Here is a 27,400-nt window from a genome sequence, read left to right as displayed (position 1 = left end):
ATAAATCCTATTTAAAGACATTTTCAGAAACATATCTCACATGTAACTTGGGGACTGCCTTTATACTTATATTTGCATGCTCTATTTAGTCATTCAATTATAATTTTATTATAAAACTTTACTGAGAAAATTATGCTCCATCTTAAACTTTTTCCTTGCATTATATTTATAAATCTAAATAAAAATCAATATCTCTTACTTTCTTTGCTAGCTGCATTTTATTTGTACGAAGTATTTTTGCATTTTCTGAAACTTGTTGCTGATAAACTTCAGCTGCTGCAAGTCTTGCCTTAGCAATTTTCTCTGTTTCATCCAGCAAACATTTCCACACAATATATGCTGTTCTAAAATATATAATTATATATATTAATATAAAAAGCTATAATATGAAAGATATTTTTAAATTATATTTTTGTATATTTTAACATTGTTTGAAATATTAAAAATTTGAATATCTTATCAGATGCTTTGTTATTAGGATTGCTTTCTTGCAACTTTCTTGTACAAAAAAGGAGGGCCTAGCAACATGTTTGTTGCTTGTGCAAATATAACAACTTGAAATATTTTAATGCATTTAGCATAAACAATACATTTGTTATTTGTTCAATAAAGATTACAGTTATAAATTGTACTTTATAACTACATTTTATAAATGTTCTGATCAGTGGTGTGCCGTTCACACAAACTGTGGAAGCGCCACTTCCCCTGTATTTTCTAAAATATAAATACATATTGTGAGATTATTTTCATATTTTCAATATGACCCTTATTTTTATGAACATGATCAATTTACATGATAAATTAAATGTTTTTTTTTATATTTTTAAATGAAAGTATACAAAAGAATTACTTTTTACATAAAAACTTCAAGTTATTAGAGTTTTTAAAAATTATAAACCAAAATATAAAAAAATAACCATTTCACAAAAATATTAGTCCAGCAGGCATGAAAATTCTCACTTTTCTATATTTTCAACCTACTCTGAAGATCTTCCTCAAAAAAATTAGAATGTAACAGATGTAAAGTTTGACAACTGGGGAAGAGAGAGTCAGTTACATTCAAGTTAAGATGAATAAGGAGGGGTAAAGGATGGTGTGTGGATTATGGTGAACTTACTGACACAAAGCACCTTTATAAATGAAACACGTTTATTTGGAAATAAGCTGACATCTTATAATTTCATACAGAAGATGCTTCACTCCAACTAGGATTGAAAGAATTCAGTTTAGATGTGTCAGTGGCCCTGGGACAGTGTTGTTAGCAAGTCCAAAGATGGAATAGGCAATAGTCCAGGCATAGGTGACAATACCCGTGGTTCTTGACAATGATGGTGATAGAAGGCACAAGCACAGGAAAGAGATGCACTCAGTTACCTTGTGAAACTGAGGGAGTAGGAAATTTACACTTTTGTCTTTGTAATTTGGGGAATTTAAAGGATTTTACTTTTGAATTCCCTGCTCTGATTGGTGCTGATTCCCTCTTGTCATTTCTTGATCCTTCTTTTGTTTCCAGGTGGAAATAAGTTCAAATCAGGTCACAATAAAGGTTGATCTTCAGTATTCAACTCAACACCATATCTCAACTCTGAGAGATGACGACGTCATCCAGTCGGCTCGCGAGGGCCCCGATATCCTTACTGGGATCGAACTAGAATCAAAAATAGAGATGCTGCATATGCTCCCCGAGATGGGACTAGGAATGTATCAAGGGGACCAAAAAGCGAAAAAGTACGAACAAATTCCCAGCCACCCAGGAGGCAGACATATGGCAGAATTAGTAAAGTAAATTGGTGGAAATGCAGAATATCATATCACAAATCAGCCAGACCCTTTCGGTCTTCCCAAATGGGTTACCCTGCATTATCCCGAGATTTTTGATCACCGACACCAAGAAACCCATATATCTCTTGAAGGGGAATGCCTTTAATGTCTAGAGGTAAAGGAGGAATCTGAGCACTAGGCTGGGATTATGAACCAAGTTTATCGTGTAAAATCGACAGATATACGGCTTGACTGGCTATAGATACTGGGTCTAAAGTCGCGCTTTTATCCCGATCATTAGTTCACAGGGTGGCCTGCGTAGAAGTTAATTGGAAAAAAGGAGAGATTCCATTCCAAAGTGTTACGGGCTATGGAATAACCACCTATGGGACCATAAAGGTTCACTTTGATAAGGGCCCTTTACAATTTTCTCACTCGTGTTATGTCGTAGATGATCAGATTACACATCCATTTGATGGACTTTTAGGAAGAGATATTATAAAAACCCAACAGTTGACAATTTGTCTAGCACGAGAAACATTAACCCTCCCAAGGGGAGAGGAAATTCCATTTTGGAAAAACCCTGATTCACACAAATCAAATATTTTAAAGCCAGAAGAGAAAAACCGACCTCATAAAGGCACACAAATCCAGCCTAAAAGTTACTTGATTCTTAATCGATCAACAACCAAAGTCACCCATAGCCAAAGAAAAAATTTTAATCCCGAACAAACTCAAGATGTAACCTTATCGGCGGATTGTAATCTTCCCCCAAGATCCGAAATAATTACGATGGCCAATATCTCAGGATTAAGACAAAAGGGCAAAATCGGAGTTATAGAATCCTCTATTTGCAGCCAGGAGGGGGTCATAGGGACAGATATCCTAGCAAAAACCATGAAGGGAGGACAAGTACCAGTCTGTATAACTAACCTTTCCACCCAACCTAGGAAAATAGCGAAAGGCAAATGTGTAGGAATCTTTTTAAGAGCAGTAGAAGACAAATCTCCCATAATGCCCTGCTCTCTCAATAAATCCTCTACTCCTGTTCTTACCAGAGAAAAATTCAGTCAATTATTCAATTGGTCCCATATTGGAAAAGAGAAAAAACAGCCTTTATTAGACCTCTTGTATAAATATCGACATGTCTTTGCCACTCACGATTATGATTTGGGATATTGTCAAGTAGTGGAACACGAAATCAATACCGGAGATGCTTCTCCCATATACCAACCTCCGTATCGAATACCCTATGCTCAAAGAGAAAAGATGAATGAAATCATTGATGAGTTATTAGATCATGGAATAATATCACACTCGAAGTCCCCTGGTCAGCACCAGCATTATTAGTCAAGATAAAGGACCCAGGGCTATGGCACCTTATCATATATTATCGCAAGCTCAATAAAGTTACCAAGACCGACCCATATCCATTACCTTTAGGTTCAGGAAGCACTCAGTTTGATGGGACAGGCAAAATATTTTTCGACCATGGACACCCTTTCGGGGTTCTGGCAATTAGCCCTGAGAGATAAAGAAAAGTCTGCTTCTTCTAGCCTCGACAATCATTATCAATGGAATTGTATGCCAATGGGTTTTTCTGGGAGGCTTGCATCCTGGCAAAGGGCGGCAGACTTCATCCTTCATGGATTAAAAGGGAAAACTTGCCTCGTCTATATGGACGACATCTTGACTTTTAGTTTTGACTTCCAAACTCATCTCTCACAATTAGAACAAATTTTCCAGTGCCTTGCTGCTGCCGGCTTAAAACTAAAACCAAAGAAATGTCACTTCTTGCAGTGACAAAAATTCTTGGGCCACAGCGTTTCTAATGAAGGGATAAGACCGAATCCCAACAAAATCAATTGCGTATTGACTTTCCCAAAATCCGCCAACAAACATGATATCAAATTGTTCCTAGGTTTAACCGGATATTACTGGCGCCACATAAAATCTTACCGATCTTTTAAAGAATGACGCTCAATTCCAATGGGGAGAAGAGCAAGAGTGGAGTGTTGAGAGATTAAAAGAAATCATTACTTCAACCCCACTTTTAAAATCTCCCAATTTCACCAAACCTTTTATACTGGCTACAGATGCTTGTAATGAGGCCATTGGAGCCATATTATCACAAGAGGATGAAAGGGGAGAAATGCCAATCGCTTACGCCAGTTGCATATTGAGGAAATCCGAGAAAAATTATAGCACTACTGAGAAAGAATGCCTAGCGGTTGATTGGGCTACCAAATATTTCAAACCCTATTTATACAGAAAGAAATTCATTATTCTCACTGACCACAGACCATTGAAATGGCTCATGAGCAACAAAGACTCGAGCACAAACTCTTGAATAGCCTGTTGGATTATATTTTTGCAAGAATTTGAGTTTGAAGTAAGGCATAGAGCTGGAGAGTGTCATAAAAATGCCGATGCTTTAAGTCGCATTCCTATCCGACAAATCCTAGAGATTGAAGACCTTGACCCGATATACTCCAAAGCCCAAATCCGAAATTTACAAAGATGAGTTCCAAAATGGAATCCTATAATTCAGCAACTAGAAGATGTAACCACTCAAGATCCAAATCTTAAGGAACAGTTCTTCCTAGATGAGGAAGGAGCTCTTTATCATTTACAACCTATCAATCAAGGAGACTTTCTAGAACAATTAGTTATTCCATCCGTACTGATCCCATATATACAGTCGACCCCCCCTATAACGTGGGTTCCTATAACGTAGCGAAAAAATTGTAGCAATATTCATATAAAGGAACTCCTAAAACGTCGTCGCCAACTCGTGTCGTGACAAGATTGATAGAATCTGGACCAATAGTGGATGAGCAGCCAAACTACTTTCCTCCGCCCTGCACCACGCTACGGAGCAGCTAAATTGAGTTTGCTATTGTCTGTACAGTATTATATATAAATTAGGTACTGTAGATATAATTATATATTAACTTAATTTATTGTAACTTTATTATAATTATATATATGCTTTCCGCCACCTGGTGCCATGCTACGGAGAGTTTAGGCTAGTAAGTTGAGTTTATTATCATCTGTACGGTATGTAAATTAGGTACCGTAACTCTAATACAGCACTAATTTTATACATTTCTTGTGAAAGAAACATTTCTTATTCAATGGCCATAAAAATTATTTATATTAATGATGTTTCCAAAGGTCAAGTTATTTTTCTGCGAAAAATTTGTTGTCAGAAATCGTGGCCGGCATTTTGTGCGCTGTTCCGCAACGAAAACAAGCTTTGAGCAACGGCGTAGTCGAACGGTGCACACTTGGTAAGTAATCCTACAATTTTTTGTATATAGCATAGTTTATACAGATTATTCCCAAAAAATTATACGTGTTTTGGAAATGTTGAGTGGAATTAGTCTAGAATTGGTTAATTTTATAGAAGAAAACCTTTCAAACAGCTTTAGTCCGTAAACTTCACACCTATCCGACTGCAATTGGCTCATGTATTTAATGATTCCTACAATGTAAAATTCGATTAACGTGGAACGTATCTAAGCGTTATAGGGGGGTCTACTGTATTACATACTTATCATGATACTCCTGTCGGAGGACATTTGAGAGCACGAAGGATGCAGATGCAACAAAAACTCCAGACCTTATTTTATTGGCAGACCATGAATAAAGACATAAAAACTCATTGCCAAGAATGTCAACGATGTGCTATACACAAGCGAAAAGACAAACAAACAGAAGCTGAATTACAGTTATTCTCTCCCCTCACACATTTATTTGAACGGACAGCTATGGACATTATCGGTCCTTTGCCTATTACAACCAACGGAAATAAATACATTTTAGTTTTTGTGGACCATTTCAGCTGATATGCAGAAGCGATACCTTTACCCAATATTCATAGCAAAACTATCGCCAAAGCCTTCGTTACCAACATCATTTTACGCCATTCGACTCATGTACAACTTCTTACCGATCGAGCCCCAAATTTAATCTCCAAGATGTTCAAGGAAGTATGCGAATTGCTTCATATTAAGCGACTTCTTACAACCGCTTATCACCCTGCATGTAATGGGATAGTTGAAAGATTCAATAAAACCCTTGTTGATATTATCTCACACTACGTAGCCAAAGACCAAAAAGACTGGGATGAATGGATTCCCTACACCTTATTTGCATATAACACTACCGTCCACGCTTCTACGAATGACAGTCCATTCTTTCTGTTGTATGGACGAGATCCAATTTACCCCTTTGACCTTGTCACCTGTCCGACCTGAGCTAAATACGATGTAGAAGATAACTTCGCATCGGAGCTCCATCTTTGAATGGCCAGTGTCCATCAATTGGCACAAGAATATGCCGAAGCAGCAGCCCGAGAATACCAAAAAATACATTGCCGAACCCATAAAATTCCTACATATCAGGTGGGTGATCGAGTCTTCCTTTAACGAGGTTGTTCTACCTCAAGGGTTAAAAAGAAAATTAGCACCCCGATGGTCCGGCCCATTTCGTATCATATCCAAATTAAGTCCCGTCACGTTCCTTATCGAAAATATTCAAATGAAGAAACAATTCCAAGTTCATGCTAATAGATTGAAACATTGCACTGCTAGACAAGAATTCGAAAGGTCAGAAAGTTTAGACCAATCTCCTATGCCAATGTCCACAAACCTAAGATATTATCCCGCCAACCTTCCCTAAGTGTGGACCCATGGGATGAATTTATCCTCACCGAAATTCAACCCCAACCAGAAACGAGCCTAGAATCAGAGGAAGATGATTCTGAAGGTGAAGAAAGAATAATAGAATCTACCCCTAGAGAAGAACCGACTTGCTCTCATTCTTATGCATTATGCAGCCGGGGACCGGTGGAAGAATGTCCCTGGATTCTCCTGACGCCTGGATGAAGTCAAATTCCCAAATGAAAGGCTAGCCTGCCAAAGGAAGGAAATAGCGTTCAACCAAAATTAACAAGACAGAGTTAATTAAGACAACAGACAAAATTAACAAGGGAAAGTTAAAGAAGGTTACCTTTGACTAATAACTAATCCTAATATTAAACGCCGGATAAGCTTAATAGGATCGTTAATCGCCCTTCCTTCTTTTATCCAGAATCTTGCAGGTGACAAACTCCCCCCAACCCTCTCAACCAACCTCCTCACACTCACCACGTAACCACACCAAGAGAGAGAGAGTATATTATAAATCCATAAAACCTATGTGTATCGCAAATAAAATATATTGTCGGAAATAATTAATTAGAATGATAACCATATCATAAATATAATCATATCAATGTCGGAAATAATTCATGTTGGTATTTTTCACTCAGAGAGAGAGACTCTTAAATATTGTGTTCATAATACAGGTCCTTACAATTTTCTTAACCCTGATTTCATCGGATATCTCAAGAACATCCAGGGAATCCCCTTTGTCCTCTACCTACTCCATTGTAACTTCAACTCATTAAAATCGATCATGCTCCCTCAGAACAAGCCTGATTTTAGAAAGGCCAGGGTGATGTGACATACGAAGGGATGAAAATATTATCATTTTACAATTTCATCATTTGACTTCGACAAGGCCTATCATCAAAAGCCATCATAAAAATTGTTTCCCACGGACTTGCTTCCTTGTTGAGAATGATCCATCTAGTTATTAATGTGTCACTCGGAACTTTTGCTAAATTTCCAGTATTGGATGCCAGGCCATTGGCAACAAACTCCTGACCTTATGAAAAATCCCCAGAAGGAAAATACCCAATAACCAGGGAGAACGATGAAAAAAAATCTAGTCAGTCGTCCTCCAAAGTCCATCCACAAAAGTCACCTCAAAAGTGTGTTAAAATACTGTGCCTCCATCGATATGAACATACAGATACCTATCACGCCCAAGTTCTTGACTTATTCCACGCCTGTCGGATACCTCCCTCCAAAGATCTGTTACCCAAACAATTTGAATAAAAAGACCCTTCGATCACCAAAGAATCCTGTGTTTGAGTCATCCATCCTCAACTTCTTTATAAGGTATTTATCCACACGCAAGTCGTTTGTAAACTCTCTCTCTCTCGCGACAGTTAAATGAAAGAAAATAGGGATAAGATCGTATATCGTGTACTCCTGCCCAATAAAATAAATTTGTCATTGTTTATTAATTTTTCGTTTCTCTCTCCTCACCTCTGCTCTGAATCCAACTGCCTACCCACTACCGCTCACGTGATGTAAAGTCGCAATTTCCGAGTCCTGCGAGACTCGGTGGTGTCAAAGAGACACCAACCCTACAGTCACAGTTTTATTGATGTGTATATTGCCAATAGCTCTCTGACATAGCTGACCAGTTGCGTTGATTTGGTGTCAGTTTTGCTGAGATAAAGGCAATCGGTTCTGTTTTCTGTTGTGTTGCATCAGTGCTCTGCTAACTGCTGCATCTACACATCTACCCATATTTATAGTTTAGCTCCGGGTATTGGATGATGGAGGAGTGTGGCCTTGGCCATTGCTTCCTTAGCTGATACAAATGACTTGTTCTGCTGCTTTTGACCATTGCAGAGATTGTGATTCTGTTTTCTGAGTGAGTGATGCACATTTCCCACTCTTTTTTCTTCTAGCAGCTGCACTAGCGGGGCGAGGATGTATGCCACTCGAGGAATACATCTGTAGAAATTCATTATGCCCAAGAACTGTGAGAGATGAGGATTTGGAAAATTCTTGGATGGCTCTGACTAACAAGGAGAGACTTTCCTAAAACCTTGAATCCAAGAAATTTGGTTAATGTACACTGAAGGTGCATTTTGATGGATTTATGGTCAACCCATATTCTTGGGGGCATTGGAATAAGATGTGAAAATGCAAGATGTGTTCTTCCTGGGAGCATGATGCTATTAGTATGTCATCAACGAAAGCATATACAAAAGAGAGTCTTCTGGTTACTTTGTCAATGTACCTCTGGTTACTTCATTGAAAGATTGCAGACATGTTGCACAATCTGAATTGCATCCTAATGCTCTCAAAAAGACCACACGGTGTCATTATAGCTGTTTTGTGCAAGGCCTATCATCAAATGGATATTTGATGATAGGCCTTGATTAAATCTATATGCGAGAAGATTTGTGTTCCGTGCAGTTCCAACATGAAATTTGCAATGTTTGAAATGATATATCTATCCTTTATGGTTTGTGTGTTCAGGATGAGATAATTCTCCATTGATCACCATTTCCAACTGTTTTTCTTAGTGACCATGTAGAGTGGTGATGTGTAATTGCTTTTTGATGTTCTCATATGGACATGAGCTATCATCTTGTCTAATTCAGTCTTGACAATTTTAAGCTTATTGGGTGCTAGGCAATGTGGTTTTGCAGTTAAGGGCAGACTCATGGTTTCTATATGATGTACAACGTTGTGTTTCATGGGTTGATTAGGATGTAGTGATCTGGTGATCTCAGGAAATTCTTCCAATATCTTGTGAAATATGGAGTCACTGGGCTTAATGGAATGGATAAAGATTTCTAATAATTTGCCTGGCAAATTCACCTGTGTCTGAACATCTATGAGACACTTGCATCTAAGATTTGGTACCAAATGGAAATGATACAAGAAATCATCACCTATTATTGCCGTTGACATGTTGCCAATAAAGAATTTTCAGCAAAAAATTATCTTTAACCCAAAATCAAGAGTGAGTGTTTGCTAATTGTAGACATGAATTGCAGTTGTGTTTTCTGCTGTCAAGGACATTTGAGATGTACACTTCTTTTGTGACAAAGAGGCTGGAAAGATTGATATGTCTGAACCTGTGTTGATGAGAAGGTTTATGTTTGTTCTCATCTAGGATGAACAGGCAATGAGCTTGTTCCAGAAAAATGCACGTTGCCTCTTTCTGTGATTGGCTTTAGCGATCCAAACACAAATGTGCTTTCACACATGTGGAATCATAAGGCTGGATTGGAAAAGTTATATGGTTAAAAGTTGTATGGAGGGATTTTTGCTGTGACAATCTTGGCTATGATCCGATGACTGAGGTCTTCTGAAGAAAGAGAAATGACATACCTGATAAAGGTTCTCAAAAGGTGCATTTCATTGTTCTTCTTTGTCTAATTACATTCTTAGTCTGACCCACCAAATGCAGTGGTTCTACTACTGTTGTCTTATTTTCATCACTGTGCATAATAGAATGAATGAGACAAAGGTTATAACACAACAACTAAATTTATTGTCTTCCTAGCGAAAACTGTACACGTGTCTCATTGTCATGGTTAACAACTAACAACTATTAACAGTGCTCACTGGGTGTGTTTGGACTCGTTTTAGGAAGTGATGATGAATACCACCCATAGTTCATTGCTTGTTTTCACAAATTAAGATTGAGAAGGCAAGCATGTGTGGCAAACATAGCATTTGCCACACATGCTTGTCATGCTTTAGAGATTGTCCTTTCTTCTTTGTTAATGCAATTTTCTGATCTCTTTGTCTTGAAAATAAGACCCAATAAATATAGATAAAGCACCTGGAGTATACACCAATTCCCTTAGTGATGACAGATCCAAGAGATATCTAATTTACATTGGCTCCACCAAACAATTGTTATTCAAGAGTGTTAAGGAGCAAAGATAGATATTCAACATGGGAAAACAACCACCATCCTCTCCATCTGTGTCAAAAGCTGGGATAGTCCTGTTTCTTCAACAAGCCTCACAAAGAATATTGTTGCATGGGGAGCATATTGGAGAGATAGAAGCCCTTGATATTTTCAAGGCAGACAGATAAGAAAATTGCATTAACAAAGAAGAAAGGACAATCTCTAAAGCATGACAAGCATGCCTTGTGAATCATTATCCACATATTACATGGAATGTACAAGATAGGAAATTTAAATTGTGTTTGATCTGAAATTGAATTTTCCAGTTCAAATATTTGTCAAACATCCTGTTACATTCTAATTTTCCTGCCTTCTGGAAAAATATTGAGATTGGTAGAGATTGTACTTATGTTAGGTTCATCCAGTTTGGACTTGAAGAATTTTTACCATATTTCACATGAATATAACCTCCATGCAAATTTTTGAAGTTTACTTTTATGTTTTAATATCTGCGCTTGATTTTTGATTTTTTTGTTTTTAAAAATGGTCCATGAGCCAATGGCATATTTTAAATGAGTATGAGAAAGACAAAAATTGTAGCCTGCTGTAAACAAAGCAAAAGCTATGAACGAATAAATAAAACATTAAGCTGCTTGAAAGGAGTTATTTGAAATTTTCTGCAAAATCCTGATGAGTACAGAAGTAAAAAGTGCACCAATTACAGAAGAAAACAGTCTTAGAAATGAAAGATTAATTTCTTGAGAAATTTCTGGAAAAAGGCTGAATTTGGATGCTTCAAATTGACTATATGGCATGCTGTACAGCAAAGTGAAAATATCGTATGTGAAAAAATGAATAAAATTCCACGCCTACTTCCCCATCATAAAGGAGTACTGTACATCTTGACTTTTCTAAAATTAATACAGATTTTAACTGCAAGTTAGTAAGTATGGATTAATTTAGTGTACTTATACTTGGGAATTTGCTAATGACTTATATTAAATTTTAACTTGAATTTTTCTGTAGGTGATCTTTTCAGATGAAAACATTAATCTAGATAGCCCAGATAGAAGTAATATTGGTGTGATATTCTTGTATTTCAAGAATTGAAATTTTGGTGGTGGCTCATTTATGACATGAGGTGCTTTTAATTCTAAAGAATGAGTGAAATTGCAATTTGTTTCTTCAAGAATAGATGGTGCAGAGTACACTGAAGTGCTGAATACAAGTTTGCTACAATGAATTTGTCAAACCAAATTCACATTTCATCTGGACAATGCATCTGTATTTAAGGGCTAGGAAACTAAGGAATTTCTTCATTCAAAAACAAAGAATTGATATTTGGATTGGCTTGCAATTTCTCCAGAAATAAACCCAATGGAAAACCTTTGGGCAATTATGATTTGCCAAATTTATGTGAACAACCAATAGTTTACATGTGTTCTTGATTTGAAAAAGGCTATCCAACAGGCCTGGGACAGCATAGGGCAAGGAACAATCATAAATCTTGTAAAAAGTTTGAAAAATCAAAATTTAGATGTCATCTGAAATTCTGATGATGATATAAATTATTAATTTGTAATTTTGTTTATATTTAAAAGTAAATTAAATATTTTTTGCTGTGCTAAAATTTTACTTGGCTATTAATATTGCCTCAAAAGCAAACTTATCATAACAACCACAAATGACTTTAAGGTGACACAAATGTCATCTTAAAGTCATTTGTGGTCGTTATGATAAGTTTGCTTTTGAGGCATATTAATAGCCAATTAAAAATTTAACATAGTTATCCAAACAAGAAACATTTTATACTATTTTTTGCTATAACTCATTATATAATTCATCATATTATGTGGTCATATTGATGTGAAACAGTCATTTTTTTTTACATTTTGTTAAAATATAATAATTTTTAAATTTTTATATAACTAGTAGTTACTTTGTATATAGGCTAAATATCAGTTGAAAATATTAAGAAAACTAATTTGTTAATTCATGTCCTCAAAAATGTGGAGGGTCATGTTGACATAAAACTCACTGTAGTAGTAGCTTTCTTTTTCCTTTGTTTTAGTGAATGATAAAGATGAATCTATTACTTTATAATAAGAAAATAAAATTACTAGGATTTATTCTAACTGGAATTATTAATTGACTTACAAACTACCTTGCATACTTTTCCAGTTGTGAAACATTTTTGGTTCCATTCAGGGTCTGCTCCAGGCTTATATCCACAGGGGAAAAAAAACTAGAACGAGATGAGTATTCTGTTCTATTTCCAGAATGTTATTAAATATGTTCTTTTGTGTCACTTTTATAATGAACTTGATCAAAAAGTTGCTTACTAAAAATTCCCATTGTTAATTTCACAAAAAATTTTTATTAATAATTCACATGAAATTAATATGGAAATGAAAAAACTTATAATTTCTAATAGTTCTAATGGTCCATTGTATCCAACTGTAAAATGCATTGTTTTATGTTGTTCCAGTTTGTGTGTTGTTTATCTTCGAGTGATTTCCAAGCTTGCGACAAAGTTTTGGTATCTTTGCTGTTTATGAAATTTTCTTTGATTGTGGTCTTAAAAATTTCCCAAGCTTATAGTGTTCTGAGGTTTTGTACAAAACCCGTTTTAATTAATTTTGCTTCCTCCCAGTTGACTGATACTATGAACACATTCACATATTGGGCTAGTGTACAGTACATGCATACAGACATACATACATACATACATACAAGAAAGACATCAGCCATACATGAAGTGTTTAGCCAGCAAAAAGAGGGTAAGGGAAAGGGGAGAGGAAGAAGGAGGGAAGGAGGAAGAGGAGATAGGCATTAGAGAAAGGTATGATTCCTCTGAATGATGTACATAGGACTACAGTACCCTCTATGTTTGATACTGGCGTGCAGTTTTTAGGTTGCAAGGCCGTAGTGGTCCAAAAGAAAACCTGAGTGTAGAAAACACTAATAATTGAGTGCCATCATGAATAGCTAAGTGTAGAAGTTAGTGCCAAGGCTATTAGTAGGAAAACTTATAACTACTTAATACTAATAAAACTGAACACAATCGCAAATCTTAAAACTACTTAACAACTAGACAGACAGTGTGAAAAGCAAATGAACACAATGACAAACTAGACGAGACGAACGGACCGACAGAGACAAACAAGCAAGACCCCAAAAATTATTTATTTACTTATTTATGTTTTTTAAAACATTAACTTACTCACTAACTAAACAAACCTACCATAACTTAGGACGAACCTAACCAGACAACTAAAGCTAACAAACTCTAATCTAATTTAATCTAACTTATCATAACCTAACTGGAAACCAAGCTAAGAGTCNAAAAAAAAAAAAAAAAAAAAAAAAAAAAAAAAAAAAAAAAAAAAAAAAAAAAAAAAAAAAAAAAAAAAAAAAAAAAAAAAAAAAAAAAAAAAAAAAAAAAAAAAAAAAAAAAAAAAAAAAAAAAAAAAAACAGAAAATAAGAATTAAAATACAAAGTTGAAAGGCAGCTATATACCAACAGTTGAAACAAAGCAAGGGAAAGCTAATTGCCATTGTGTCCCTGGAGTGAGTGCTCTCAAGAGCTCCACTAACAGATATGAATGTGAGTAGATGATGGAACATTGTATGTGTGTGAATGAGTTGGTATGGGTTGCAAGGCAGTTGTACCCTTCAAGAATAGCAGCTCTCAATAAACAATCCCAATGTGAATGTACAGAACCTATTGGGCTAGTGTAGTAGACAGTTTGTTTTTGTAAATGTCATATAGGGTTTGTCCAATAAGTATCGAAACTGATTTTTTCCTGCCAATTGGAAGGGGTGGAAGACAGTTCCTATAGGTGGGATAAGTGGTGGGGATATCACTTAAAATATGCAACCTGGCTCAGTTTTCTTTAAGCTTTCAGAGTGTATAGATAGCACCTGAAGTGAAAGTGTGTTTAGTGCTTGCATTGAGAGTCAAGATGCAGCAAACCATCAAGCAGTGTTTGCCATCAAATTTTGCATTAAATTGAACAAATCCACTACTGAGACTTTGGATATGATCTGTGAGGCATACAAGAACAAAGCCGTGTCCAGAACACGTGTTTTTGAGTGGCATAAAGAATTCAAAGATGGCTGGTAGATGTTGAAGACAAACAATGCACTGGAAGTTTGACAGTGACTTGAACCAATGAAAATGTGGCCAAAGTGCAAGAACTTTTGAGGATTAGGGTCCACTGCATCTGAAAGGAGATCGCTGATACCTGGATGCTCCATCATGACAATGCGCCAGTCACATATCACTAATTGTGAGGGAGGCACTGGTCAAACACAATGTGTCAATGCTGTCCCAACCACCCTATAGTCCAGATGTGGCTCCCCTGACTTCTTTTTGTTCCCTCATATCAAAGGAGCCTGAAAGGACATATTTTGAGATGATTGAGGCTGTCCAAGTGGCTTTGACAAGCAGACTGAACAAGGACTGTCTCCTGGAAGGCAGCCCTTGCAGCTGCTGCCTTCCAGGAGTCATATGAAGACTGGAAAAAGCTTTGGCAGTGGTATATTGATGCAAGAGGGTCATATTTTGAAGATTATTAGCTCACTGTACATATATCTTCAATAAATTTCTTTTTATGACTTCAGTCCCAATACTTATTGGATAAACCCTATATTTGTGCTCAGCTATCCTAGGCAACAAGCCCTGTTGATAGACTCTTGTAGCCAAATAATAAATAACTGAATCCAGGGAATCGCTCGGCATTGATAAATAAGTTTAATTTTCACAAAAAAAAAAAAAAAAAAAACTAACATTCTGAAGAAACAATCATTTGTGCTTATGAACTATGAATTTACAAGATTAATTGGGACTGATTGTAACAAATACAATGGATGGGTTCCCAAGTACCAACAAACAAAGAACATATTCTATCTTAGGTCTAACTTAACTAATTTTTACAAATAACTGGGCCCAAAGTTAAAGGGAAGATATTAAGAATTATAGGATTATAAAAGTATTTAGAGGAGGAAAAGGTTCAAAGGGGTGACTGGTGATGAATAAAAACCTCAGATCGTTCTGTTATAAGGGTCTTCATTCCATACTTGTCAATATGTATGTCTCCTTCCAGCTCTCTCCCAAAAGTAATCTTCTCCTTTTTCAAATCTTACGCAGTCCACTGCCAGTACCCTTTTTTGACCAATCAGGTGTCACCCTTTTTGTTCTCTAAACAGATCAGACCATAGGGAAATCCAATCACGGTGTGGTCACAGGAACAAAAGCCAGAAGTAAAGTCTCACACTAGAAAGATGATATAAGGAGAAAAAAAACAACAAGGCTTAATCAAGCCACACCCTACATAAGTGAGATTTCTATCAAATCTACTATTGTACAGGAGTACTAAATATTCCTGGAATTTTGTTGGTGTTTGATAACAATCTAAAGACTGTAATATTACATCTAAATATTAATCTATGGTTAATTAATATTAATGCAAAAAACATCTTTTTTTTGCATGTGTCAGTGTCTATTGAAAAGTTCCAGCATATTAATACAGTACAGATAATATGCAAAAATTACAGTACTAGTAAGCGATGAATTATCATAAGAGGGTCAGTATTATTTTTAAAAAAATTCAGTTACATTTGTATGTCTTTCATAATTGATAGTAACAATTGTCAGTGAATATTAATCTTGTTTTAGTGTATCTTGTTATCTGTCTGTATACACATAGTAAAACAGAGCAGAAATTTACTACTTAATGCTTTTGTTTGTATGTATCCCCATGTCTTACTTTTATCTCTTTTGAATATTTATCCCTATCTATAGTATTCCATCCTTTTTTGTGATATTAACAACGGAAATTTTTGGTAACAAACTTTTTGATCAAGTCCATTATAGAAGTGATGCAAAAGAACATATTTAAAAACATTCTGAAAATAGAACAGAATACTCAGCTTGTTCTTGTTGAAACTGAACTATTAACACACACTGTGATAATAATTAAAACTTTTAATTTACGAAAGAAACATATATTAACATTAGAACACTTGTAGCTCTGAAGAAAAAAAAAAGGGGAAGATAAAAAACAAGAGGGAGCTCGAGAGAAAAATCTGGCCAGTGTAGCCACCAAACAACAGATCATGAAAATATTTGGGAAAATATTTTCCCTATTTTTCAACAGTTCTAGTTTTTTTTTTTTTTGGATGCAAGTCTGAAGTGAGCCCTGAACAGAGCTGAAAACATTTACTTAGACTAGAATTTTAAGTACAAGAAATGTTTTACAGCTGAAAAAGTGTGCAAGGTGGTTTCTAAGTCAAAAAAATAAAATATTGAAATACGGTAATATTTCAGAAATAATAAAGTAAAATTGAACAAAAATAACAATTAAAATTGTACTCAAAAGAAGGATATTACTGATAAAAAGAGGTTGGGCGGCCAATACAATTCAAGAGGGGATTGTTCTCCAAAATGGAAAATGGTTGGCAAATCTATTTGTTATACATTATATATCTAACAAATATATGCTTTTATGATGCTCAATACTAGTTATAATGCTTCTATAACATTAAAAATTTTAAATCTGTGATCAAGATAAGCAAAATATCTTTGAAAAATAAAAATAAATTATATAAAATTCTTAAATATAATCAATATTTATTTATTTATAAGTTTATAATCTATAATATTTGCACTGATATGGTTCTAAAATCATAACAGATCCTAAAATCTAATGTTATTTTTTTTTTATATTTTGAAAAATATTGAGAAGTGATTCTGCTTTCATCTGTCCACAGGATCAAAAATGTTAGTATTCCTTCAACTTCATCCACTGTTAAAGATGCATTAATTAATTTAGAAGTATAAATTAATGAACAACAAAAGACACAAAAACTAATTAGACAACTAATTAATTGAGAAAATGAACTTTTTTCAGAAATTATCACCTTTTTTTTTTATTTTAAATAATTATTTTCAAATTTATTAGAAGCAAGATATCATTAAGTTCCTTTATGAAATTATTAATTAAATGTAAAACAGAATATCTTTTTATACATGGTTTAATCAGTATTTTATGAACAAACCTAATGTCATTATCCTTTGTTCTAAATAAAAAAAATTGTTGAATATTTTTTATTATAAGCCTATGCTGTATATTAAAATATTACATTGAAAAAATTGTCAGTTTTTTTGAAAATGCTAATAATTTTCTCAATATAAATTTTATACATACTTATGATATATTTATTTTTGTATTCATATTAATTAAATATTAATATTATTTCAATTTTTTATTTTAAAATAAAAATGATAAGATAATAAATAAACATTTTATTAATGTATCTCTCATATTCAAAAAACAGGAAAATGAAATAAAATGTACAAAATGTACCTTTGGTCTTCTGTTTCATCTCCTTTCAATTCATTAATATTTGGCACTTTTCTTTGCAAATAAGTTGTTGCTAATTTTAATAATGCCTATGAAATAATATAACATGCATTAAAATCATTTAAAATTTTATCCTAAATGAAAATTGCATATCTGAAACTTATCAAACAATATGAATCTTGGTGGAAAAAAAAGTCACATCCATATTTTTAAATCTTTTATACCATGCCTGGCCAACAACTGAATCGTGATCAATTGGTTGATCACTGCATCATTTTTGATCAATTGCAGATAATATGAAAACATTTGTTATTTTAACAGGAATATTAAATACATATTTTTCATGGAGAAATTGCTTAACTATTTGCTATGTGTTGGTAATGCTGCATTCTATGAGATGACGTGTGATGGATACTAAGAAGTGCTCTTTATGTTGATGGTCATTGTTATGTTGTTATTTTATAAATTCTTTTATTGTGCTCTAAACAATTTTGGTTAAGTGCAAAATGAGAGAGTGTAAGAGAAAGAAATAAAATTCTTTTTTGTTGTAATGAAAAATAAATAATGCCAATTATTTTATGACTTAGTGTCTTTACCTAAAAAGAAATAACTTGGTATGTTTATTACTGTATAATAAATATAACTATGTTTTTCAGCATACTTTTATTAGAGTGGATTATTAAACTTTTATAAAAGAACAAAAATGTTGGGCAAACCATTGATGCTTTTGACTCACGAGAAAGTTGATTACATCTCATTATAAGATGGCCACTATACATATAAAATTTATTAATATAGTTCTTGTTTTATATCTAATAATTTATGAATGTAAAATTCAAAATATTCAAAATATAAAAAAACAAAGTTAAAGAGCAGGAATGACTGTTGTTTTATTAAATTAAAATTGATTTATTTATTATTATTAAATTTATCACAAGATGGCAGCCTAACAGTCTACCTCTTGCCAAATTACCTTGTTTCAAATCATTACTTACAAGTTAGACTTAAAATAGTCCAATAAAAAGGTTTGATTACTCTAATAAATCAGGTTATAAATGTTATCATATGTATTTACACACACAAACATAAACACACACCACACTGAGGTTAAAGTGTAAGTTGGCTGAGAGCAATGGAAGGTTGTGGGTTCCATTGCCATTCCCAGTCATTCCCAGTTAAGTCAGTACCATAAGTGATCAGTTTGGTTATATCTTAATTAATTAATAGCTCTGGAAACAAAGATCAAATGGAGGGTTGGGTGGTGGAACTAGCAATGCAATAGTATGGTAAACAGGAATTACAGATTTGCATCCCACTTCAGACTAATGTTTTTCTCCAGAGTATTCTAAATACAATTAAAATTAATTAATTTATTTATAATTATTATATTTATCATGAGATGAGTGCTAAGCTCCTACTCCTAGCCAAATTACTTTGTTTTGGATTATTAATTTGACTTAAATTGTTGGATAAAAATCTGGGAGATCATTTGGTTACAAAAGACTGATTCAGCTTTCAATCAGTAAAGAAGTATCAAGAATGTAAAAAGAGTAGACTCTCATTAGCATCCACTATCAGTTCATGTCACCAGTTTTTGATGTTTTGGCATAATCTTATACAGTGGGTGATCGGTTAACGAACAAATGGGATAACGAACACTTACACGAAAGATTTTTATGATCGGACAACAAACACTTCACTGAACAAACATAAAAAGAAGTGACGGAAATAGCAAATACCAATTGATTTTCCCTTGTCTTCAGGTAACAATTTGAAACTTTTTGGAGAGTGGGAGATGCTGACATCGATGCTCAACCCGATATATACTGATTGGACAGTATTCCTCGAACTTTGAAATACTCCCTTGTAATTCCACCCTTTTATTTTTCTGACAGAAACAATTCTTTTATAGTATTCATGAGACTGTTGGGGGCACTTGTTACATTTTGCATCGGTTTTTATTTCCAAAAGATGAGAGTATAATAGCAAAAGTAGAGAGTGAGTAGAAGATGTCTGATGTTGCTGGACAGTATGGTTTGAACAAATCTACAGTAGGGCACAGTTGAATCTTATCTAAGAAAGATACAACAGTATAACTGAGAAGACTCAAGCAGCTAAAGGAGTAACAAAAATCACATCTGAGAAATAAAGAACATTGAAGAGCTCATAATGGAACCCGAAACGGATCTGACGACAGAAGAATGCCAAGAAATCTTCAATGAAGAACACCAAGAAACTCGGTGAGATATGTTTTATTCTGAAAAAGAGGATTAATGCCAATATCTGCTATTAATTAAAGATCTTTTGAAGAAGTGGGGATGTCAGATTGACAGTCTTAGAATGGCATATATCCAAACCAGGTTGAGGTTAACAGGCTTGGGGATCTTTACAATTACAATGCTATTAATTACTTCTGAAAACCCTGAAGAAGAGAGAGACATAATCGACATTAGACAGATTCTTTAACCCCTACAAACAAAAAAACATAACTAATAAATATTCAAGACTGTGTATGTATGTATTTTTATTGTTACATATAAATAAACTTAGTAAGAAAGTATATATTTTTTTAATTTTTGGAGTCTCCAGAACAAATTAATCAAATTCCCATAGAAACCTATGGTAAATCGATAATAGGATAACAAACAATTCGGATAGCAAATAAAGTCTTGGAACGGATTATGTTCGTTAACCGATCACCTATTGTATTTTAGTGTAAATTTAACTCCACTTAATGAAAATCTAGTTAACAGTTACTGTGAACTTTTTTTATAATTTAAAGATACTGCAGATATATACAGAATTATCAAAACAAAAGAAGAAAATAGCAAAAGTCTGGAAAATATAATGAAGTTACTATACCTAGCTAAGTCTACAGTGCAAAATGTAATCAGCCACAGAATAAAAACTGATACAATTTGCCCAAAGAATTTGACTGGACAAAAACAGCTCCTGACAAAACAACTATTCTCATATGCAAAGATACATTATGAAAAATCAAACTGCTATATCACTGCATCTGGTCATCAGTGCCAAAAAATGCCTAATTAAAACTTTGCACATGCAATGGAAAAATATGTCTGAAGATTAAAGTATGGCTTTTATAAAAGCTAAAAAAAAAAAAAAAAAGCCAATCCTAATGCATCTCAACAAATGCAGTCAATTGCAATGAGCTCATCAAATGAAAAATTGGACCATTCATAACAGGCAGGGTATATTATGGAACAATGAACCCACATTTCAATTCCCTTTGGGAAAAATTGGTCCCAGAGTCAGCTGCAGAAAAGGTGAGGCAAACAATCTGGAGTGCTTCATCCATATAACTTAAAAACCATTTTCTGTCATTGTGTTAATATGTTGACATATAGCCCCTATATGTTAACACATTAATTTTTATGAAAGCAGCATCAACATCAGAATATATTGAAATATTGGAGGAGTATTTGTAACCATCACAAACTGTACATGAAAAAACAAACCAATGTAGAAAACTTGCATGAATGTCATCTCATATGACCAAATTGTCATCACTCTGCTTCATGTGCCATGTTTGTGCCATGCTTTCATGGAGATGTATTAATATATAGTTTGGCTTGCATCTGAATGTTTATCATATTTAGAAGATAGCAAAACTTGCATTTTAGTTTACAAGCTCTGTTATATACAAGGTGTGTTCCATAAGTAATGCGACCAAATTCATAAAAAATCATTTATTGAACGTATTTTTACAATTAGTCAAAAATCTTTGAAATAGCACCCTCCTGCATCGATACACTTGTGAAGGCAGTGTTTCTGGGCCTGGAAAGCATTCTGGAGGGCCTTCTCCAGAATGTCCTTTAGAGCCGATGTAACATAAGCCTTGATGTTTTCAATCGTGTCTCAATGTTTCCCTTTCATGTGGAGAAGCAAAAAAAAGTTGGCAGGAGCCAGGTCAGGAACACACTAAACCACCTAGCACAGCAGGTTAGAACTAGCTACAGCATATCGTCATGCCGTGAAAAAAATTAGTCGCATTACTTATGGAATGCGACTAATTATATCATCATATTATAATTATATTTATCATAATGTGGCTATTATTTTNAAAAAATTAGTCGCATTACTTATGGAATGCGACTAATTATATCATCATATTATAATTATATTATCATATAGATAATATAATTATTAATTATATCATAATTAATAATTATATTATCGCACTACTTATGGAATGCGACTAAAATAATGAACGCACCTTGTACATCAGAAGGAAACTGAAACATTTTTACATTTTTGGACTCATGGGACCACAAAACAAAAAGAAATGCAAAAAAAAAAAAAAAAAAAAATTCAGGTTTTATCTGTATCTATGGATGTATGTGTGGGCACAATTTTGTTCACCCAATTTAAAGCTGAATTATTCCCTGACTTTTGTTGAAAAATTCTGAAATTTTGCAGGGAAATTTGTATATTAGGGGCTCAATGCTATTAAATTTTGGTAGTTAAAGGTCGAGGGACTAGTGGATCATATCTTGAGTAGGGTTGAACTTATTTTACTTGGGGAAGATTTTACTCGTTATTAACATTTACAATTTTTTACAAAATCCATCTCTACCCTCAAAATTAAGCCTTTGGTCAGTTTATAATAGCTAAAAATTAAAAAAAATTTTTTATAATAAAATCTCATAAATAATGGTGCCACACACAAATTTATGTTTGTTTAATAATATAAAATTTATTTTTTAATAAAGATCTCATAACAGCTGGAAAGTTATGCAACTCATTGCTGGATTTTTTTACTAGGTTATTTAATAACTCTTACTGCTCAAAACATCGACTAGTGTAGAAGTAAAATTTTAATGCACAAAAGCATACAAATCACTCAAAGCTCAGTTTTGTAGCAAATGGCTGGGTTGATCCAAAGATTTTGGTAACAGTTCTTCAGAACATACCTTTCCTATCAAGACAAATTTGAGTACATTAAAACAAACTATAACACTTGGTACTGACAAAAAATGTATGTTTTATGATAGTTTTATTGACCATTGCAAAACATCACTTCTAAGTGCTGTGTGGAATTTTTTTGTTTTTGTAATTGTCAAATTTGTTTTATTCTAACAAAATCTTCAAACCTGTTACCGGTGTGTTCTCCCACGACAACAAAAATGCAAAAAAATAAATAAATAGTTTGTTACTAACATTTTCAAACTGAAAAGGTAACATTGAATTTTTGATGGAATGCTGATCGAAGAAAACAAATTTGAAATTTGACCACCTGAGGCTGCCAGCATATACATAGCTAGCCTTAGCAGTAATAACTGCATCAGTCACAAAGATGAGATAACTCTATCAGTAGCGTGGCAGGTGCTAATGAACAAAAATCTATGATTACTGTCAATACTTCAGAGCGCATGCCTAAGAAGACATAATTGGGAAGTGCATGTTTGAATTTCAAATTTGTTTTCTTCAATCAGTATTCCATCAGAAATTCAACATTACCTGAAGAAGAACCTTTTTGGTTCAAAAATGTTAGTAACGAACTATTTATTTATATTTTTGAGTTTTTGTTGTCGTGGGAGAACACATTGGTAACAGGTTTGAAGATTTTGTTAATACACTCCGATGTTGAGTTAGTGATGTTTTGTTTCATTGTGTTTTAAAATTTACTTACACCCTATCTCTTCATTAGATGAGCTACTCAAAGTTTACATTTTCCACATTTAAAGTTTGGTTTACTCTGTCATGTATCAGGTGAAGTTAAAACAGAACAAAAACGTCACAAATATGGCACTGGGCAAAACACACATGCACAACACATACATCTGGGATTCCAATAGGTCACATGCAAGTTGTCTATATGATGTCAAATATTTAATAATAATGCACAAACACAAAAATTATTTTACTTCAGACTCAAGCATTTTCAGCATTACATATCTTCTTCAGGAGTTGAAATACAGAAAGAATAGAATATAATTCAAATTACAACCATTCTACATGCATTTGAACTTGAAGTAAAATAATTTTTTTGTGTTTGTGCTTTGTTATTAAATATTTAACACCATGCACATTGTGAGGACTCTTTTGGGAGTTTTAGAAGTTTAAACATTTATAAAATTAATTTTTGTCATTATTTTCTTTTCCCTCCTGTTTTGTTGGCGTTCGACCTTTTGACCCATCAGTGTACTGCATCACTTAGAAATGTCTTGGAAGCTTTCCCCTCACAGCAGGGGATTATTCATTTCCCTTTTAGTTACAATGTACAAATAAGTAACCAATTAACAAGAACCACCTGTTATATGATAGAGAGTAACAAACTGGTGGCCTGGAGGTTTTGATCTTAGCCATTGGCTGTAAGTAAGTTAAAAAGTTGACAGCGAATGTCAAATTTATGAGGGAAGATATCACTAGAATGGGTAGAAAAAAAAACAATAAATCAAGAGAATCGTTTGGTTCACATAAACAACTCTAGTGCAAAGGCGATTGCATCAGATTTTCCCCCCGATGATTCCACTCCGGGACCGGTATAAAAAAGGATCGCACTTGCACCTGCGGGCAGACAGCCATGAGGACACAGACGAGATGGACAGCCGAAACGAGGCCAGCCGAAGCGGACAGCTGAAGCGTGGACGTAGCTGAGCAGACATCAGGGAGACACCAGACCCATACCGCTATTCCGTCTGTCGCAACCCACCATAGTCTCCGACCTGAAGAAACTATGATTAGGAACCACCGATCCCAGAGCATTTTACCAATGTCCAATATGACAAGAGTGGAAATCCGTGAGTCCATCAATTAGCAAATCCCGATACTCTCTTTCGTTCCCAGTCACTCTCTCAATCATAGCTTACAATTCGAGAATATTATATCTTTAGAGTTAGATCTAGGTAGTTTTAAAGCCTTATTAGACAAATTATGGTAACCTTTATGTTTTGTATTCATTTCTATAAGTTCAGATAATTAAATACATTTTTATATTAAATGCTGTGTCCTCTTGAAGTACATCCGACACCTTATTACGATCTCGCTACCCCGCCCCACTCACTTTTTGCCCTCCTATGTAGTCATCCTTGACTGAGCCACTGGTAAGCGGGAAGAAGCTAGACACAATACCTCTCAGTTCTCACACACGTTTGTCTGTATATTACACTGTAGTTTTGATGTACTTTTAATTGGTACTGGGAATGTACTAATTATAGTATCTAATATTGATTGTACTTTTTATGGTGTATACCAAATGGAAGTAAGAATGAAAACTGTTCAGTAAGTGACAAAAGCAATTTCAACAAGACAATGCCAAGACCCAAATTACAAAGCTGATAATCCAATGGTTTTGTATCAAGTGGGTCAAACTGCTTGCATAATCCACTAGGAGCCCTGATCTTAGACTCATCAAAAACATCTGGTTTTATTTGAAGTAATGACTCCAGAAATAGTGCTCAGCAATGACAGAATCCTTGAAGGAATATTTAGGATAGGAATGGAACAAAATCCCTCCTACCATTACCAAAAAATGCCTTGATTTGATACTCCAAAGAGTTTTGAAAATTATTAAGCATCAAAGTGATGCAACTAAATATCAAAATAATACCATCAAATACAAAATAACTGTGCACATATGGAAAGTTTTGCCTGATTCAGGCCACCTATTAAAGGTTTTGTTTTTTCCAGTTTTCTAAGCTGTAAAACATATTTGAGTACAATCAACAAGTATTGTTTCAAGTCATATCATATCATTTATATATTTTAAAGCCAATATTTATGCAGTGTTTCAATTATTTTTTGTCAGTATGAAAAATTTTGATGTTGCCTTTGTATATACATAGTGTACTAAAAAGAAATATTGGTCAACATCAATATTCTTTCTGCTGTCAGAAGTATTATTATTGTTTTTGGAAATTTTTAATAAAATATAAGCAAATTTAGTTGATTCTGTTTCAAAATTTCAGGATTTTTTTGGGAAGTTTAAAAAGTTTTATACAAATAAATGTACAATGTATGAAAATAAAGTAGTGTGTTCTTATATTATACAGATGTATTAAGAATTTTTGTTTATAATGTAAATTTTACTGGTTTAAACAGTAATTCAGCAATTTCTAATGTAAAAATAATATTACTGATTTTACATTTTAATGTAAAAATTTACTGATTTACATTTTTTTTTTTATGGAAATGTAAATCAGTAAGTAGGATTGTTTTGGATATCCATCAAAAGTTAATTGAAGATTTTGATGATTTTTTCGTATTATCAATTGGCAAAACATATGATTCACAAAACATTATCTGAAAATAGAAACTGTAATCTTACAATGAAATGTATAATTTAATATAATATATCTATGCAATATGACTTTCAAGGCCAAAATTTCATAATCATCATTAAGATCATCTATCAGTTAACATTAACATTTATAGCAGTTCCAAGGCTAATGAGAGTCTTCTGTACATTGTTAAATGGTATAAAATTATTGGAAAAGAGCAACAAAAGAAAATTTTAATACAGCAGAGTCTTTGCAAATCTTAAATTGGAATGTTCAGATGATGCAATTTCTAATTGTTCAATCTAAATTATTTAATTTCTTCTTCTTAACTGGATTGATAACTATAACTAAGTACACCAATCAAAAAGAAGCAGGTCATGTGTAAGATTGAAAATGTCTGTCAAATTTGCATTAAATTACTTACTGGATTGTCAAGATTTTGGTTGGTGTACTTATCTAAATTATTTAATTACTAAACTTAATGATATGTGGCAAATTTGTTTCCTTTTAATAATAAATTGTTATAGTAATAAATAATAAAAATAGCTTGACAAAATTTGATAATTTTGATTTAAATCATTAATTTAAAACAAACATTACCTTACAGGATTAAGGACAAGAAGACTAATATTATACTTCTGTCAAAATAATTTACATTAAAATAAATAATCAATTATAATTAAAATCAAAATTATAATCAAAATAATTATAATTTATTAATTAATTTTAAAATTAAATTATAAAAAATAGAAATCAAAACTCACTTGTCCATATTCTTTTTCAATAGCAGCACGTATTTTTGCAAAATTTCTGAAAAAAAATCATTAGAATACAATAAAAAAATGATTTACAAGTAATCAATAACATTATTTTCTATCACTTATTATTAACAATAAAAAAAAAATTATAATAAAAAAATGCAAAAATTCAAATATTTTGCAAATATACAGGATGTTTGTTCACTTTAATATTAATCCAGGAGGAAAAGATCATTCCAGCATTGAAAAAGTATATGCATAAGGTGCATTAGTTCCACTGCAATGTTAACAGTAAAATAAATTAATTCATTCAAAAAAAAAAAAACAGGTAAATCATGCAATAGTTCTGCGACAGTACATAAATTTTTTCACCTCTCCTAAGCAGAAGGATAACAGAAGCATGGGCAATGCTAGGGTGGTGTGACAGTGACTGCCAACCCACCTAAAATCTCCATACTCATTCATTCACCTATCCTGAAATAATTTATTCAAACCTACATATACTGATCATTATTGGGGGATTTAATGTTCTTAACTGAACTTTTTTCTGCCTATATGTCTTACTGAAAATTGATTTCTAAATTTTAAAAATTTAGATAACTTATAAAAAATTTTTTTTGAATGATGAGATGTTAGATAATGATTGCCCCAGTAAAAATTGTTCCATCCCACCACTGCTGTCCCAAAATAAAAATTCTAGTACAATTACTGA

At 33.4% G+C, this 27,400-nt stretch overlaps 1 protein-coding gene across 1 annotated transcript in view; it reads right to left on the bottom strand.

Moving 5' to 3' along the window:
* LOC111619926 (F-BAR and double SH3 domains protein 2-like) overlaps nucleotides 1–27,400 on the bottom strand; it is a 199,857-nt gene that overhangs the window by 60,259 nt on the left and 112,198 nt on the right. The window contains exons 7-9 of the mRNA XM_023361748.1: nucleotides 26,695–26,746; nucleotides 17,691–17,776; nucleotides 200–344 (exon numbers count right to left, since the gene is read on the bottom strand). Of these exons, the coding sequence (XP_023217516.1) occupies nucleotides 200–344; nucleotides 17,691–17,776; nucleotides 26,695–26,746 (283 nt within the window). The remainder of the gene's footprint in view (nucleotides 1–199; nucleotides 345–17,690; nucleotides 17,777–26,694; nucleotides 26,747–27,400) is intronic.

The sequence above is a fragment of the Centruroides sculpturatus genome, unplaced genomic scaffold (assembly GCF_000671375.1).
Source record: "Centruroides sculpturatus isolate CEXI.00-Female unplaced genomic scaffold, Cexi_2.0 scaffold235, whole genome shotgun sequence".
In the NCBI taxonomy this organism is placed as follows: domain Eukaryota; kingdom Metazoa; phylum Arthropoda; class Arachnida; order Scorpiones; family Buthidae; genus Centruroides; species Centruroides sculpturatus.
Note: the sequence above shows the minus strand (reverse complement) of the source record. Positions and strands in the feature narration are given on the sequence as shown.